Below are 16,210 nucleotides of genomic sequence, written 5' to 3' on the forward strand. Positions count from 1 at the left end.
TCAGAATGAATCTATCACAAATAAGATCAACCACTTAGCTCTAGATAGTTTGGATGATTCCTCCGAATGTATTCATTCTGTGCCAAAAAACATTTTAAAATGGGGGAAACACTGAAACATTCCCCTCATTCTTCTTGAAAAAAAAGGAATAAAAAAGGAACCACTGAAACGGGTGGAAAGCATGATTTAGTCACGTGTAGAATGGAGAACACCATTGACTATGTAAAAGGCCAGTGCACTGCAATGCTGGGTCAGGCATTCATATACAATAGGGGACACACAGTCTTTGAACTGGAACAGGTATATAAAGGTAGCCAAGCGCAAAGAACAGTGCATTCGAGCCATATCAACTTTTTAACAGTTGACAGACTGACATCATGGGCAAAGTGCGTTCTCAATTAGATTTACATTATAAAATGTTATATAGCACCTTAAACATAAATTGTAATTGCCAAATTCAAAATATTCTTTCAGGATTCATGATCAACCAACTAATACAATTTTTGATTCATTTTCAGGTCATCTTCTACGAGGACAGGAACTTCCAGGGTCGCTCTTATGAGTGTATGGGCGACAGTGGTGACTTCTCCTCCTACCTGAACCGCTGTCACTCTTGCAGAGTGGAGAGTGGATGCTGGATGATGTATGATCATCCCAACTACATGGGAAATGGGTATTTCTTTAAAAGGGGCGAGTACGCTGATTACATGTCTATGTTTGGAATGAGCAACTGCATCAGGTCCTGCCGTATGATCCCAATGGTAAGTTCTATAAGCATTTTAACATGTTCATAATAAATTAACTAAAATCAATGTTGTATATATAAGAATATTTATTATATTCTTTACTGTAAAAAACTGATAAACTTAAATGACTTCTCTTCTACAACAGCACAGGGGATCCTACAGAATGAGGATCTACGAGAGGGAGAACTTCATGGGTCAGATGTACGAGATGATGGATGACTGTGACAACATCATGGACCGTTACCGCATGTCTCACTGCCAGTCCTGTCATGTGATGGACGGCCACTGGCTCATGTATGAGCAGCCCCACTACAGAGGCAGGATGCACTACTTCAGGCCTGGAGAGTACAGGAGCTTCAGCAATATGGGTGGCATGAGATTCATGAGCATGAGGCGTATCATGGACTCCTGGTACTAGTGTTTTAGCATTATGATGAATTACTTTCTCTATAAAAATAAAACAAAACAATTTCATAAAACTCGCTTCAGTGTCATCAATATTTGCATCCCCACTAAAATGCCTCATAAGATATAATTCATAATCACAAAATATTATTAAAGACCTTACAAACAAGCATGACTCCAGATCTTCAGATATGAGAATGAGTGTCATGACATTTATAAGCATAAGGCATGCCATAATTATTTGTTTTTAAAAGTATCTGATTATTAACAAGCAAAAATAAATAAAACTGCAAACAACTTTGTAAGTAAACCGAAATTACGGTGTACGTTTCTGTAATTATAGTGTACCTCCGGGTCGGTATAAGGGGACCATATGTTCAGTTTTGGGTAATAAAGGGGTAACAAGCAGATATACAAGCAACTGATGGCCCATTGAAACGGCTGCTAATGAGGCTAATGAATCTAATTAATCTATGTATACATTTCAATGTTTTCTACAAGCGGTTAGCGTGGATATTATGTCACTGATAGGCGACAATGACAAGAGATGAGAAATTATCTAATACTGTAATTTCTCTGGATTTACAAATGGATTTACAATTTACAAATTATCTCTGGATAATGTACGTACACAAGTGCATTAATATACTGTATAGCACACTGTGAAAGTGTTTTTTTTTTTCGTACAAAAATCTTACATATTGTACCTTTAATCTTTTAGCCTGTCTTCGTCATACTCATATTCTAGTGAGAATATGAGTCTGAAACTCCTCCGTAGGGCTTTGATTATGAGGCGTGTCTTAACCGAACCAGGAAAAAAAAAAAGCTCTGCACTCAACTGGATAGTCGGTAGCAGGGCCGGCGCTCCGCACACGCACATCACGCACTGCGCGTAGGGCACCAAGTGCTTGGGGGGGCACCAAAAAATCTGGGTGGTGAAAAATCATCACAATAGGCTACTAGTATAAATAACAAATACAATATGTCTAAAGCATGTTAATATACAACAGCAATACAAAAGTAATATAGGCCTAGACCAAATTAGTGGAGAAAAAGATGAATCTCCTGTGCCACTCTCCCTCTGGTGCCCCCCCTTCCCCACCTCGCAGTGGTCTGTTCCTCAATCAGTGTGTCAAATTTGGCAGACACCTGATCGACATCAGACATTGGCCTCGAAAGAGTCAGGGGCGGAAAAAAAGGAAAAAGAAGAGACAGTGGGATGATACTCGTTTGCAGGTAAGACAATGTTTTAAATAAAAGTGTTAGTTTTGTAGGCACCCTTGCTTCGTGTATGCATGTCCAGAGGGGCGTCGCTAGTTGTGCAATGCATGTAGAATTTTTTATTTTAACGGGGGTCCGGGGGTTTCTCCTTGGGATTTTTTTTTTTTACTTGGGCTGTTTAAGATGCAGTTAGTTGGTTTGAGAAGAAAAGGAAGATCGCTTAGATATGTTTTTTCGTTGTTGTTCTATCGGATAATGCGGTCAAAGGCCCAAGGGCGACATCTATTGGTGAAACTGCAATTAGAAAAAAAAAACACAATCTCACTGTTTGTATATTTTCATATGGAGTTGTCAAATTATTAGGGCTGGGAAAAGCGTAATCACATCCAAAATAAAAGTTTCTACATGAGTACTGTGTATAATTATTTTGTATATATAATATACACACATATGCACATATATATTTAAGAAATATTTGCATGTATATACTGTATATATTTATAGATAATTTATATTATATATATATATATATATATAAATTAAAATATTTTATATATAAATAACAAATATTTCTTAAATACATATACAAAATAATTATACACAGTGAGTACACACACATAGGCCTATATCATTAATGTAGACACAAACTTTTATTTTGGATGCGATTAATCGCGATTCATCTTTTCCCAGCCCTACAAATTATGTACAGAATTATTATACTGTGCCTCATCAGACCTCTTTTAAAGGTAGAATAGAGTTTTGAATTTTAAATGTTCCAGTGACACATAGGCCTATATTATATAAAAGACTAATGTGTGCAATATTTTTGTATGATGGTTATTGATTCAGTAGAATCCCTGAATATTTTGTCTTGTATTTCTGAATGCAGGGTCAATGCTAAAATACATGCAAGGAGCAACTCAAGGCCAGGAGGAAGAACCATCAACCAGCAGTTGTAGCCAGTTCCAAATATGTGTTTTTAGTAATTGTGGTGGTTTTTGGTATTTATAATTTTAACCTTTTTATTATTTATTTATTTTCATATTTGGTGCCATTGTTAATGTAAATGTATGTATTTGCAGACGTTATTTTGGAAGTAAAGAGAACCTAACTAAGAACTTCTGAATGGTTGTTATTCCTTGGGTGGGTGGGTGGGTGGGGGGGTGGGGGGTTGTTAAGGGGGCACCACCAAGCATTTGTGCTTTGGGCACCCAAATGGCTAGCGCCGGCCCTGGTCGGTAGACCAATCAGAGCAACGCATTAAGTCAACTCCTTTGCATAGTGCAGTTTTCAACTACAGAACTTACTTATTTTAGAAGTTAAATAACGAGTGTTGCTTCTTTTACTTACTTCTCCATGAGTGCGACCAAAGGAGAAACCACAACGACCACAGGCTTTTCATTACGTTCCATCTTCTGAGCGACCGTCAGAGCCAGCTGATAAGTTACACTTTTCCAGAATCATGTAGGAAGGACGCCAAAAATATATTTCCGATCGAAAAATGCCTTGATTGCAGTTCTCTGTTTGTCTATTAAAATTAATGCGCTGATTTATTTTATAACAGACACGACAGCGGAATCTATTATACATCTCAATTCTCCAGCTCCAGTCATCTTTGAGGGAGACCAGTTAAGCGCTCTTTGATAACGTGATGATTACGTCCTTGCAGATCATCTGTCCATCATCGTATAAAGCCCGCCCTGGCAATTTGATTGGCCCGAACGTTTCTTGTCTGATCATAATTACTCCTCAATGGATCGAGTCCAGACCGAACTTCCCGACCATAAAATGTTGTGGGCGGAGTTCGGGCTGGCATCCAGGCTATTAATCTTTACTAATTAGATTGGAATTGTCATGTGAGCAACAGCAAGTGTGTAACAGTGATCTGAGTGCTTGATGTTAAATAGGTCAGAAAATGCCAGGTGACTATGTCTATTGGGAAAAAGGAAAGCATGAACTTGTTGTCTCTTCTCCATTTAGTCACATGAGAGTTCAAGCCCACTAAGGTATGAGGTCATACCTCATGAAGAACTACTACTAATTATCTACTAATTAAGGTTCAAGAATAATAAAAAGTAACTAATGAACAGTTATACAAAACTACATTGAATTGTGAACTTTCTTATTCACTAATATTGTTAATAGAAGTAGCAATTTACCAAATACATATAATGTTAAAGTTAAATAAATGCCTGTGTGGTTTTGTGAGCATGTTCTGTAAGAAATCAACTTCACAAAGGAACCCCACACACGTGCTTTGCTATAGCTAACCTCAGATTAGTTTTATATTTTATACAGTTCTGTGTGTGTCTGTTTTCCTAGAATCCCATTGAGTAAATTCATGTATTCGAGGCAACAACTGAGGGAAACTGAAAATATAGGATAATTATTAGTAATTAATAAATAATTATTAGACAATTCTTCAGGAATTATTTATAACCCGAAACAGTATTCTAAACTGAAAATATAAGGAACCCATTAATAATTAATAAAGAACCATCAAATAATTATCCAGGAATTAGGCAACTGATAAACTGAAACAGTATTCTAAAGTGAAAATATGAGGAAATTAATTGTTAATTAATAAATAATTATTAGATATTTCTTCAGGAATTACTTAGAACCCAAAACAGTATTCTAAAGCGAAAATATAGAGACCAGATTAGTAATTATTAAAGAATTAGGCCTACATATTGCATGCCGGGCGATGTCTCGATCCTTGATTTTTCTTTCTTCATAAGTGGTTCTGATCCTCTCTTAGTCTGACCCAGGACCTGTGTGCCTTGGGAGACCCTACCAGGAGCATATAGCCCCAGACAACATAGCCCCGGATCATTCGGGTACTCAAACGATAAGGTGACAGTTCAAGGAGGGGCGACATCAACTAAATATATTTAATATATTTTAAATCCTATTTCTCTCATGGCTAAACTTCAGTAGCCTTATGGTGCTACTTTAGTGCAACTTCACAAATCTCAGCGAACAAATACTTACTACTGATGCATGAACTTTGTTTATTAACTGCTTCTATGTCACACTAGAGTCTATCTCCTTGGACATTTTATTTTTCTTATTGTGCTTATGTAGTTTGGACAGTTTTTATATTCTTTTTATGTTGTATAAAGGATATTGAACCAATAAAACATGTTAAGCACTTTCAACATTGTTTTGTTATTTATATTTACAGATCAATCAAATTGCAAGATGTAAATGTTCATGTGATCTACACACGGCAGGCTCCATGAGCGCAATATATAAAATAGCCTTTTGGTTTTGTTCAAAAGCACTGTCCTTTTCTTTCACTTTACTTTTTTAATGAAAAAAAATAATAATAAATAAATAAAATACTGAGCGCACCTTAAATTTATGGACTAGTTAAACTGTTCTATACCGCAAAAATACATTTTAAAAATATCATAGATACGCCTCATGCGAATCTCATGCGACCCATATTGCTGAAGCTCCTGTACTCTCCAGGCCTGAAGTAGTGCATCCTGCCTCTGTAGTGGGGCTGCTCATACATGAGCCAGTGGCCGTCCATCACATGACAGGACTGGCAGTGAGACATGCGGTAACGGTCCATGATGTTGTCACAGTGTTTTACTATGTAAAAGGCAGTGTGCTGCAATGCTGGGTCAGGCATTCATATACAATAGGGGACACACAGTCTTTGAACTGGAACAGGTATATAAAGGTAGCCAAGCGCAAAGAACAGTGCATTCGAGCCATATCAACTTGTTAACAGTTGACAGACTGACATCATGGGCAAAGTGCGTTCTCAATTAGATTTACATTATAAAATGTTATATAGCACCTTAAACATAAATTGTAATTGCCAAATTCAAAATATTCTTTCAGGATTCATGATCAACCAACTAATACAATTTTTGATTCATTTTCAGGTCATCTTCTACGAGGACAGGAACTTCCAGGGTCGCTCTTATGAGTGTATGGGCGACAGTGGTGACTTCTCCTCCTACCTGAACCGCTGTCACTCTTGCAGAGTGGAGAGTGGATGCTGGATGATGTATGATCATCCCAACTACATGGGAAATGGGTATTTCTTTAAAAGGGGCGAGTACGCTGATTACATGTCTATGTTTGGAATGAGCAACTGCATCAGGTCCTGCCGTATGATCCCAATGGTAAGTTCTATAAGCATTTTAACATGTTCATAATAAATTAACTAAAATCAATGTTGTATATATAAGAATATTTATTATATTCTTTACTGTAAAAAACTGATAAACTTAAATGACTTCTCTTCTACAACAGCACAGGGGATCCTACAGAATGAGGATCTACGAGAGGGAGAACTTCATGGGTCAGATGTACGAGATGATGGATGACTGTGACAACATCATGGACCGTTACCGCATGTCTCACTGCCAGTCCTGTCATGTGATGGACGGCCACTGGCTCATGTATGAGCAGCCCCACTACAGAGGCAGGATGCACTACTTCAGGCCTGGAGAGTACAGGAGCTTCAGCAATATGGGTGGCATGAGATTCATGAGCATGAGGCGTATCATGGACTCCTGGTACTAGTGTTTTAGCATTATGATGAATTACTTTCTCTATAAAAATAAAACAAAACAATTTCATAAAACTCGCTTCAGTGTCATCAATATTTGCATCCCCACTAAAATGCCTCATAAGATATAATTCATAATCACAAAATATTATTAAAGACCTTACAAACAAGCATGACTCCAGATCTTCAGATATGAGAATGAGTGTCATGACATTTATAAGCATAAGGCATGCCATAATTATTTGTTTTTAAAAGTATCTGATTATTAACAAGCAAAAATAAATAAAACTGCAAACAACTAATTGATTGTAATTATAATTTCAAGTAAACCGAAATTACGGTGTACGTTTCTGTAATTATAGTGTACCTCTGGGTCGGTATAAGGGGACCATATGTTCAGTTTTGGGTAATAAAGGGGTAACAAGCAGATATACAAGCAACTGATGGCCCATTGAAACGGCTGCTAATGAGGCTAATGAATCTAATTAATCTATGTATACATTTCAATGTTTTCTACAAGCGGTTAGCGTGGATATTATGTCACTGATAGGCGACAATGACAAGAGATGAGAAATTATCTAATACTGTAATTTCTCTGGATTTACAAATGGATTTACAATTTACAAATTATCTCTGGATAATGTACGTACACAAGTGCATTAATATACTGTATAGCACACTGTGAAAGTGTTTTTTTTTTCGTACAAAAATCTTACATATTGTACCTTTAATCTTTTAGCCTGTCTTCGTCATACTCATATTCTAGTGAGAATATGAGTCTGAAACTCCTCCGTAGGGCTTTGATTATGAGGCGTGTCTTAACCGAACCAGGAAAAAAAAAAAAAGCTCTGCACTCAACTGGATAGTCGGTAGACCAATCAGAGCAACGCATTAAGTCAACTCCTTTGCATAGTGCAGTTTTCAACTACAGAACTTACTTATTTTAGAAGTTAAATAACGAGTGTTGCTTCTTTTACTTACTTCTCCATGAGTGCGACCAAAGGAGAAACCACAACGACCACAGGCTTTTCATTACGTTCCATCTTCTGAGCGACCGTCAGAGCCAGCTGATAAGTTACACTTTTCCAGAATCATGTAGGAAGGACGCCAAAAATATATTTCCGATCGAAAAATGCCTTGATTGCAGTTCTCTGTTTGTCTATTAAAATTAATGCGCTGATTTATTTTATAACAGACACGACAGCGGAATCTATTATACATCTCAATTCTCCAGCTCCAGTCATCTTTGAGGGAGACCAGTTAAGCGCTCTTTGATAACGTGATGATTACGTCCTTGCAGATCATCTGTCCATCATCGTATAAAGCCCGCCCTGGCAATTTGATTGGCCCGAACGTTTCTTGTCTGATCATAATTACTCCTCAATGGATCGAGTCCAGACCGAACTTCCCGACCATAAAATGTTGTGGGCGGAGTTCGGGCTGGCATCCAGGCTATTAATCTTTACTAATTAGATTGGAATTGTCATGTGAGCAACAGCAAGTGTGTAACAGTGATCTGAGTGCTTGATGTTAAATAGGTCAGAAAATGCCAGGTGACTATGTCTATTGGGAAAAAGGAAAGCATGAACTTGTTGTCTCTTCTCCATTTAGTCACATGAGAGTTCAAGCCCACTAAGGTATGAGGTCATACCTCATGAAGAACTACTACTAATTATCTACTAATTAAGGTTCAAGAATAATAAAAAGTAACTAATGAACAGTTATACAAAACTACATTGAATTGTGAACTTTCTTATTCACTAATATTGTTAATAGAAGTAGCAATTTACCAAATACATATAATGTTAAAGTTAAATAAATGCCTGTGTGGTTTTGTGAGCATGTTCTGTAAGAAATCAACTTCACAAAGGAACCCCACACACGTGCTTTGCTATAGCTAACCTCAGATTAGTTTTATATTTTATACAGTTCTGTGTGTGTCTGTTTTCCTAGAATCCCATTGAGTAAATTCATGTATTCGAGGCAACAACTGAGGGAAACTGAAAATATAGGATAATTATTAGTAATTAATAAATAATTATTAGACAATTCTTCAGGAATTATTTATAACCCGAAACAGTATTCTAAACTGAAAATATAAGGAACCCATTAATAATTAATAAAGAACCATCAAATAATTATCCAGGAATTAGGCAACTGATAAACTGAAACAGTATTCTAAAGTGAAAATATGAGGAAATTAATTGTTAATTAATAAATAATTATTAGATATTTCTTCAGGAATTACTTAGAACCCAAAACAGTATTCGAAAGCGAAAATATAGAGACCAGATTAGTAATTATTAAAGAATTAGGCCTACATATTGCATGCCGGGCGATGTCTCGATCCTTGATTTTTCTTTCTTCATAAGTGGTTCTGATCCTCTCTTAGTCTGACCCAGGACCTGTGTGCCTTGGGAGACCCTACCAGGAGCATATAGCCCCAGACAATATAGCCCCGGATCATTCGGGTACTCAAACGATAAGGTGACAGTTCAAGGAGGGGCGACATCAACTAAATATATTTAATATATTTTAAATCCTATTTCTCTCATGGCTAAACTTCAGTAGCCTTATGGTGCTACTTTAGTGCAACTTCACAAATCTCAGCGAACAAATACTTACTACTGATGCATGAACTTTGTTTATTAACTGCTTCTATGTCACACTAGAGTCTATCTCCTTGGACATTTTATTTTTCTTATTGTGCTTATGTAGTTTGGACAGTTTTTATATTCTTTTTATGTTTTATAAAGGATATTGAACCAATAAAACATGTTAAGCACTTTCAACATTGTTTTGTTATTTATATTTACAGATCAATCAAATTGCAAGATGTAAATGTTCATGTGATCTACACACGGCAGGCTCCATGAGCGCAATATATAAAATAGCCTTTTGGTTTTGTTCAAAAGCACTGTCCTTTTCTTTCACTTTACTTTTTTAATGAAAAAAAATAATAATAAATAAATAAAATACTGAGCGCACCTTAAATTTATGGACTAGTTAAACTGTTCTATACCGCAAAAATACATTTTAAAAATATCATAGATACGCCTCATGCGAATCTCATGCGACCCATATTGCTGAAGCTCCTGTACTCTCCAGGCCTGAAGTAGTGCATCCTGCCTCTGTAGTGGGGCTGCTCATACATGAGCCAGTGGCCGTCCATCACATGACAGGACTGGCAGTGAGACATGCGGTAACGGTCCATGATGTTGTCACAGTGTTTTACTATGTAAAAGGCAGTGTGCTGCAATGCTGGGTCAGGCATTCATATACAATAGGGGACACACAGTCTTTGAACTGGAACAGGTATATAAAGGTAGCCAAGCGCAAAGAACAGTGCATTCGAGCCATATCAACTTGTTAACAGTTGACAGACTGACATCATGGGCAAAGTGCGTTCTTAACATTTTGATTTACATTATAAATTGTTATAAAACAACTAAAACATAAATTGTAATGTTGCCATTTTGCAAATATTCTTTCAGGATACATGATCAACCAATTAACACAATTTTTTATGTATTTTCAGGTCATCTTCTACGAGGACAGGAACTTCCAGGGTCGCTCTTATGAGTGTATGAGCGACTGTGGCGACTTCTCCTCCTACCTGAACCGCTGTCACTCTTGCAGAGTGGAGAGTGGATGCTGGATGATGTATGATCATCCCAACTACATGGGAAATGGGTATTTCTTTAAAAGGGGCGAGTACGCTGATTACATGTCTATGTTTGGAATGAGCAACTGCATCAGATCCTGCCGTATGATCCCAATGGTCAGTTCTATGAGCATTTTCTGAGAACACAACGTGTTAATAATAAATCTTACGGCATCATTTTTTAAATTATTTTAAATACATTTATATAATTTTTTTTATATATAAACATTTCTAGATAAAATATTTGTTCACAATGGTGATCTACAAAGAGGCATAACTAGACTGTTTTAGATATTCTTTAAAGTAAAAACTAATAAACTTAAATGACTTCTCTTCTACAACAGCACAGGGGATCCTACAGAATGAGGATCTACGAGAGGGAGAACTTCATGGGTCAGATGTACGAGATGATGGATGACTGTGACAACATCATGGACCGTTACCGCATGTCTCACTGCCAGTCCTGTCATGTGATGGACGGCCACTGGCTCATGTATGAGCAGCCCCACTACAGAGGCAGGATGCACTACTTCAGGCCTGGAGAGTACAGGAGCTTCAGCAATATGGGTGGCATGAGATTCATGAGCATGAGGCGTATCATGGACTCCTGGTACTAGTCTTTTAGCATTATGATGAATTACTTTCTCTATAAAAATAAAACAAAACACTTTCATGAAACTCGCTTCAGTGCCATCAATATATGTATCCCCACAAAAATGCCTCATAAGATATAATTCATAATCACAAAATGTTATTAAAGACCTTACAAACAAGCATGACTCCAGATCTTCAGATATGAGAATGAGTGTCATGACATTTATAAGCATAGGGCATGCCATAATTACTTGTTTTTAAAAGTATCTGATTATTAACAAGCAAGAATAAATAAAATTTGATTTCAACAGTTTACAATGTAAATTCAGCAATTGCATTCTCCACACTACAAGACAGAAATGCAAAAACAGATTAGGAACTCGCTCTAGTTTGACCAGGTGAGTGTTGATTTTTAAGCTGGTTTAAAGCCATCACAACCTCTGAGCAGCCTTATTCCCAAACAGCAACCCTTAAGAATAAAAAAAATAATTACCTTCAAGAAGCACAGGAAAACAATATTTTTTAACAATTATCGTTAAGGATTCTGTTAAAAGAGAGCTTCTTTTTTTCACCACCAGAGGGTGCATTTTGAAAACAAAGGCGAAGTTTGATGACGCTATGAAAGTGAGTGGAACAAATGGAAGATGTTGTTTTTACCAGGCAGAGATGTTTGGTATAATTCTTTTATTTCACGAATCATGTTCACGGATTAGGTAATAAATTATTTTTTCTATTACCTGTAGCCTACGTCATCACACTATTTTATGTCATCTTGATGAAGCTGAAAGAAACTTGAAATTTAATGCTAGCCTGTTACTAATATGTGACTTTTTTTCAAAAGATGTGTTAATGCTGCACTGTTTTACACATTTAAAACAATCATACTGAAAGTAAATTTAACGAAACCACAAATTTGCATAGCCTGGCTAACGCCAGACCAAGAATCATGAGAATGAGATGTGAGGTTTGTTTGAGATGAGCAAAATCTGCGCAGAATCGATCACCGGCGATCAGCGCAAGATGCATGCCGGTTAGAAATATGTCTGAGAGCGGTTCGCCTGGCTCTGATGTCATGCCGACATAGGCTATGTCAAAAAACTCTGTCGGATTCTGCAGTCGCTTGCAGTTTCTCTCTACTGACTGCGCTGATCAAAAGCACGATGGGAAACGACTTGCTGACGACACAGCTTAATGCTCATTGGTTTAAGATGTATATAGTTAAATAAATCCACTTTAGAGACGGAACGTTACTTGTGCTTACTGGAGCTTCCATTGCCGCCTGATCTACTATGCACCAGCCCCTTACAATCCCTCCTGCAGATGGTGAGCCCACGGGTGGGCCCACCATGCTGGGCAATGTCTCGGCCCTTAGTTTTTCTTTCTTCATAAGGGGTTCTGAACTGCTCTTAGTCTGACCCGTCACCAGGACCTGTTTGCCTCGGGTGACCCTACCAGGTTCATATGGCTCATATGGCTCAGGTTCATATCAAATTGAACCAATGAAACATGCAAAGCACTCAACGTTATTTTGTTATTTCTATTTACAAATCAATCAAATTGCAAGACATAAATGGCAATGTGATCTACACACAGCAGGGTCGAGTGCCATATATAAAATAGCCTTTTGGTCTTGTTCTTGTCATTTTCTTTCACTTTACTTTTTTAATGAAAAAATAAAAAATAAAACATACTGAGTGCACCTTAAATTTATGGACTGGTTCAACTCTTTATTGTAGTACCGCAAAAGTACATTTTAAAAATAAGAATCATTGATACGCCTCATGCTCATGAATCTCATGCCATCCATATTGCTGAAGCTCCTGTACTCTCCAGGCCTGAAGTAGTGCATCCTGCCTCTGTAGTGGGGCTGCTCATACATGAGCCAGTGGCCGTCCATCACATGACAGGACTGGCAGTGAGACATGCGGTAACGGTCCATGATGTTGTCACAGTCATCCATCATCTCGTACATCTGACCCATGAAGTTCTCCCTCTCGTAGATCCTCATTCTGTAGGATCCCCTGTGCTGCAAAAGCATGTACAGAAATGTACAATTTGTGTTAAATTGTTAAAAGAGCATTTAGTGAACAACAGCTGTAGGTAAATTTGTATGAATTATGCTCTTACCATGGGGATCATACGGCAAGATCTGATACACTGATTCATGCCAAACATAGACATGTAATCAGCATAGTCACCCCTCCTGAAGAAATACTGATTTCCCATGTAGTTGGGGTGATCATACATCATCCAGCACCCACTCTCTATTCTGCAAGAGTGACAGCGACTCAGGTAGGAGGAGAAGTCACTACAGTCACCCATACACTCATAAGAGCGACCCTGGAAGTTCCTGTCCTCGTAGAAAATTATCTGTTTTGAAACACAAAAGAAACAATGCAATTTGTGTAATTTGTACTTTGTACAAACTTGTGCACTTTTAAATGAGTAAAAGTAGCATCCTAAAGATGTACTATTGTTTTTATATTTAAGTATCAGTAGTACTTACCCTGCCCATGATGGTAGTGGTAGTCTTTCAGAGCACTTTCGTACTGGTACACTAACCCTTTGCTCATGTTAACCCTTACATTTATACCTTCCCAAACCTAAAGAATATGTGCCTCCTATTGTGGAAACTCCTGACAAAGCAGCATGGTATAGAGGCCCATGAAAAGCTAAAGTACTTTTGTAATATGTCAAATGTAACTGAATCTCCTATTTCTATGTTTATCAGTCTCAAGTAGCCAGTAGATGGGTTTGCATCTTGATGTTTCTTTTGTGTTGAACGAACAATCAAGTGAACCTACAGTCACATGAGATGTAAGCACAGACTAGGCAATTCTTCCTCAACCAATCCATAAATTTACTCAGAATTAATTGTAAAATAACCCTCTTTACCCGAGCTGGCAGATCAATTTGACAAGATTCCCAGCATATTCAGGTATAGGAAAATACATTATATATATATATATATATATATATATATATATATATATATATAGTAAATGAAATAAAAGAAAAAAAGTAAAGAAAGTGAGACAAAAAAGGTAAAATGGGTTTGGAAGATGTAAACATCAAACGCATATAATAAAGCATATGTTTAAAATTATAACGTGTAGCCATTTGCCTTACCACAATCATTTTATTTTCACTTAAATTACAAATATTGGGGAAAATCAGTGTTTTTGACTAACTTGAGCAGTGAATGCACTCTGAACTGTGTTGAAAAGTCCAAATTCACACATTTGATCAATAGATCAAACCACCAAATGTCTATGTTGTAACATTGTTTTTGAAATGTTGTGGTATATTAGAACATCTATGTCTAGTATAGTAACATCTAGTATAGAAGCTCTGCAATCAGAATAATTTAATATTTATTTTTTTTTAACCTAGCACTTTCACAAAAATACATTTGAAATGAGCCTTGCCAAAACCTTTTGTCCTGTATCTCAATATGTTTAAACATTACTTTAAATGTTGTAAAAGTGTGGTATTTTAAGCAGATCAATTTTGATTAACACTGTGTTTGATAAAATTAAAAATGTTATTGTGGAGTGTATATAACCTGTAGGTTCATTCGAAACGGTCCACAATGAATGCACTCTGAACGTTTCCATACTGGTCTGCTGAGTCAGGAGGTTGTCCTCAATCTCAATAGCAAGCACACAGTTTTATTCAGTTCGCTCGGGTATAAAAGTAGGGTGAGACCTGTCAGGAGGACAGTGCAGTGTAAAGGGAAAAGCAACCAATAACAAAATAAAAAAATGACCACCAGCAGCATGAGCACGTGCAGGGTAAGTATTCATATAAATAACAACAAAATACAGCTTTCTCTCTCTAGTAGAATGCAATATTTACTGAAATGTATGCATACCTTAAAATTCCTAGTAACCTCTTATCTTTAATCTTCTCAGGCCGTCTTCTATGAGGAGAGAAATTTCCAGGGTCGCTCTTATGAGTGCATGAGTGACTGCGCCGACATGTCCCCCTTCTTGAGTCGCTGTCACTCTTGCAGAGTGGAGAGTGGCTGCTTCATGATGTACGATCGCCCCAACTACATGGGAAATGGGTATTTCTTTAGGAGGGGCGAGTACGCTGACTACATGTCTATGTTTGGCATGAGCGACTGTATCAGATCTTGCCGTATGATCCCTATGGTAAGAGAACAATATGTGAAGAGTTCAGATGCAAAAGCCTCTAAATGCCATTTGAAATTTTGTTCTAAAATGACCATTTTTATCAGTAATTTTATTCAGTAATTTCACTTAAATGACAATTAATAGGTAATTTTCATTGCCATTTAAGTGAAATTACTGAACTTAAATATACAAGCTTGATAAAAATGATAATTTTAGAAGAAAATTTCAAATGGCACTTAGAGGCTTTTGCATCTGACCTCTTCATGTACTTCCAAAAAATGTTTAATGTTCCAAAACAGTTTAGCAAAATGTTTACCTGTCTGTTTATATGTTTCCAGCACAGAGGATCCTTCAGAATGAGGATCTACGAGAGGGAGAACTTCATGGGTCAGATGCACGAGATGATGGATGACTGTGACAACATCATGGACCGTTACCGCATGTCTCACTGCCAGTCCTGTCATGTGATGGACGGCCACTGGCTCATGTACGAGCAGGCCCATTACAGAGGCAGGATGTCCTACTTCAGGCCTGGAGAGTACAGGAGCTTCAGCAATATGGGTGGCATGAGATTCATGAGCATGAGGCGTATCAGTGATTCCTTCTATTAAAAAGTAAACTGTATTAATGTGAGACTGTGTTAAGAAAATGTGTGTTACTTGACAATAAAGCACTTCTGAACTACTCTCTTAAAACACTTTTGTTTAGTTTTAAGTATAGTAAAATTAAATTTAGTAAAAGCCATGGCCTCTAAGTACTTGAATAAGACGCCATTATTTATTGGTCAAAAATTATGACCAGTAATTTTATATTTGAAATAATAAAATATTTTATAATATTTCGAATAACTTTAGAAATCCTTTTTTATGAAATTATGGCTCTCTCACTGTAGTCATATTCTTTGGTC

General features: G+C 37.0%; 5 protein-coding genes across 5 annotated transcripts; 4 read left to right on the forward strand and 1 right to left on the reverse strand.

Annotated features, from left to right (window-relative positions):
* Positions 1-490: 490 nt before the first annotated feature.
* On the forward strand, positions 491-1,215 carry LOC120467115 (gamma-crystallin M2-like). Its single transcript, XM_089133271.1, has 2 exons — positions 491-761; positions 892-1,215. Exons 1-2 carry the CDS (start codon positions 567-569, stop codon positions 1,162-1,164), a joined length of 468 nt encoding a protein of 155 aa, XP_088989397.1. The 5' UTR covers positions 491-566; the 3' UTR covers positions 1,165-1,215.
* Positions 1,216-6,260: 5,045 nt separating this feature from the next.
* LOC120467114 (gamma-crystallin M2) lies at positions 6,261-6,971 on the forward strand. The gene is made up of 2 exons (XM_039655896.2): positions 6,261-6,517; positions 6,648-6,971. The coding sequence occupies exons 1-2, from the start codon at positions 6,323-6,325 to the stop codon at positions 6,918-6,920; spliced, it is 468 nt and encodes a 155-aa protein (XP_039511830.2). The 5' UTR covers positions 6,261-6,322; the 3' UTR covers positions 6,921-6,971.
* A 3,461-nt stretch (positions 6,972-10,432) lies between these two features.
* LOC148978353 (gamma-crystallin M2-like) lies at positions 10,433-11,314 on the forward strand. Its single transcript, XM_089133273.1, has 2 exons — positions 10,433-10,687; positions 10,915-11,314. The coding sequence occupies exons 1-2, from the start codon at positions 10,433-10,435 to the stop codon at positions 11,185-11,187; spliced, it is 528 nt and encodes a 175-aa protein (XP_088989399.1). The 3' UTR covers positions 11,188-11,314.
* A 1,556-nt stretch (positions 11,315-12,870) lies between these two features.
* LOC120467117 (gamma-crystallin M2-like) lies at positions 12,871-13,679 on the reverse strand. Its single transcript, XM_039655897.2, has 3 exons — positions 13,671-13,679; positions 13,292-13,534; positions 12,871-13,190 (listed from the first exon to the last, which is right to left on the reverse strand). The coding sequence occupies exons 1-3, from the start codon at positions 13,677-13,679 to the stop codon at positions 12,918-12,920; spliced, it is 525 nt and encodes a 174-aa protein (XP_039511831.2). The 3' UTR covers positions 12,871-12,917.
* Positions 13,680-15,078: 1,399 nt separating this feature from the next.
* On the forward strand, positions 15,079-15,961 carry LOC120467107 (gamma-crystallin M2). The gene is made up of 2 exons (XM_039655889.2): positions 15,079-15,321; positions 15,642-15,961. The coding sequence occupies exons 1-2, from the start codon at positions 15,127-15,129 to the stop codon at positions 15,912-15,914; spliced, it is 468 nt and encodes a 155-aa protein (XP_039511823.2). The 5' UTR covers positions 15,079-15,126; the 3' UTR covers positions 15,915-15,961.
* Positions 15,962-16,210: the final 249 nt, after the last annotated feature.

This window comes from Pimephales promelas, chromosome 7 (assembly GCF_988280905.1).
Source record: "Pimephales promelas chromosome 7, fPimPro1.hap1.1, whole genome shotgun sequence".
NCBI lineage: Eukaryota > Metazoa > Chordata > Actinopteri > Cypriniformes > Leuciscidae > Pimephales > Pimephales promelas.

What these genes read in the sequence shown, in the direction of transcription:
- LOC120467115 (XM_089133271.1), top strand. Translation starts at nt 567, where the DNA reads ATGGGCGACAGTGGTGACTTCTCCTCCTACCTGAACCGCTGTCACTCT. An exon ending in CCTGCCGTATGATCCCAATG is followed by an intron (nt 762 to 891) that starts GTAAGTTCTATA and finishes CTTCTACAACAG; the next exon opens with CACAGGGGATCCTACAGAAT.
- LOC120467114 (XM_039655896.2), top strand. Translation starts at nt 6,323, where the DNA reads ATGGGCGACAGTGGTGACTTCTCCTCCTACCTGAACCGCTGTCACTCT. An exon ending in CCTGCCGTATGATCCCAATG is followed by an intron (nt 6,518 to 6,647) that starts GTAAGTTCTATA and finishes CTTCTACAACAG; the next exon opens with CACAGGGGATCCTACAGAAT.
- LOC148978353 (XM_089133273.1), top strand. Translation starts at nt 10,433, where the DNA reads ATGTATTTTCAGGTCATCTTCTACGAGGACAGGAACTTCCAGGGTCGC. An exon ending in CCTGCCGTATGATCCCAATG is followed by an intron (nt 10,688 to 10,914) that starts GTCAGTTCTATG and finishes CTTCTACAACAG; the next exon opens with CACAGGGGATCCTACAGAAT.
- LOC120467117 (XM_039655897.2), bottom strand. An exon ending in CTTGCCGTATGATCCCCATG is followed by an intron (nt 13,191 to 13,291) that starts GTAAGAGCATAA and finishes ATGCTTTTGCAG; the next exon opens with CACAGGGGATCCTACAGAAT.
- LOC120467107 (XM_039655889.2), top strand. Translation starts at nt 15,127, where the DNA reads ATGAGTGACTGCGCCGACATGTCCCCCTTCTTGAGTCGCTGTCACTCT. An exon ending in CTTGCCGTATGATCCCTATG is followed by an intron (nt 15,322 to 15,641) that starts GTAAGAGAACAA and finishes ATATGTTTCCAG; the next exon opens with CACAGAGGATCCTTCAGAAT.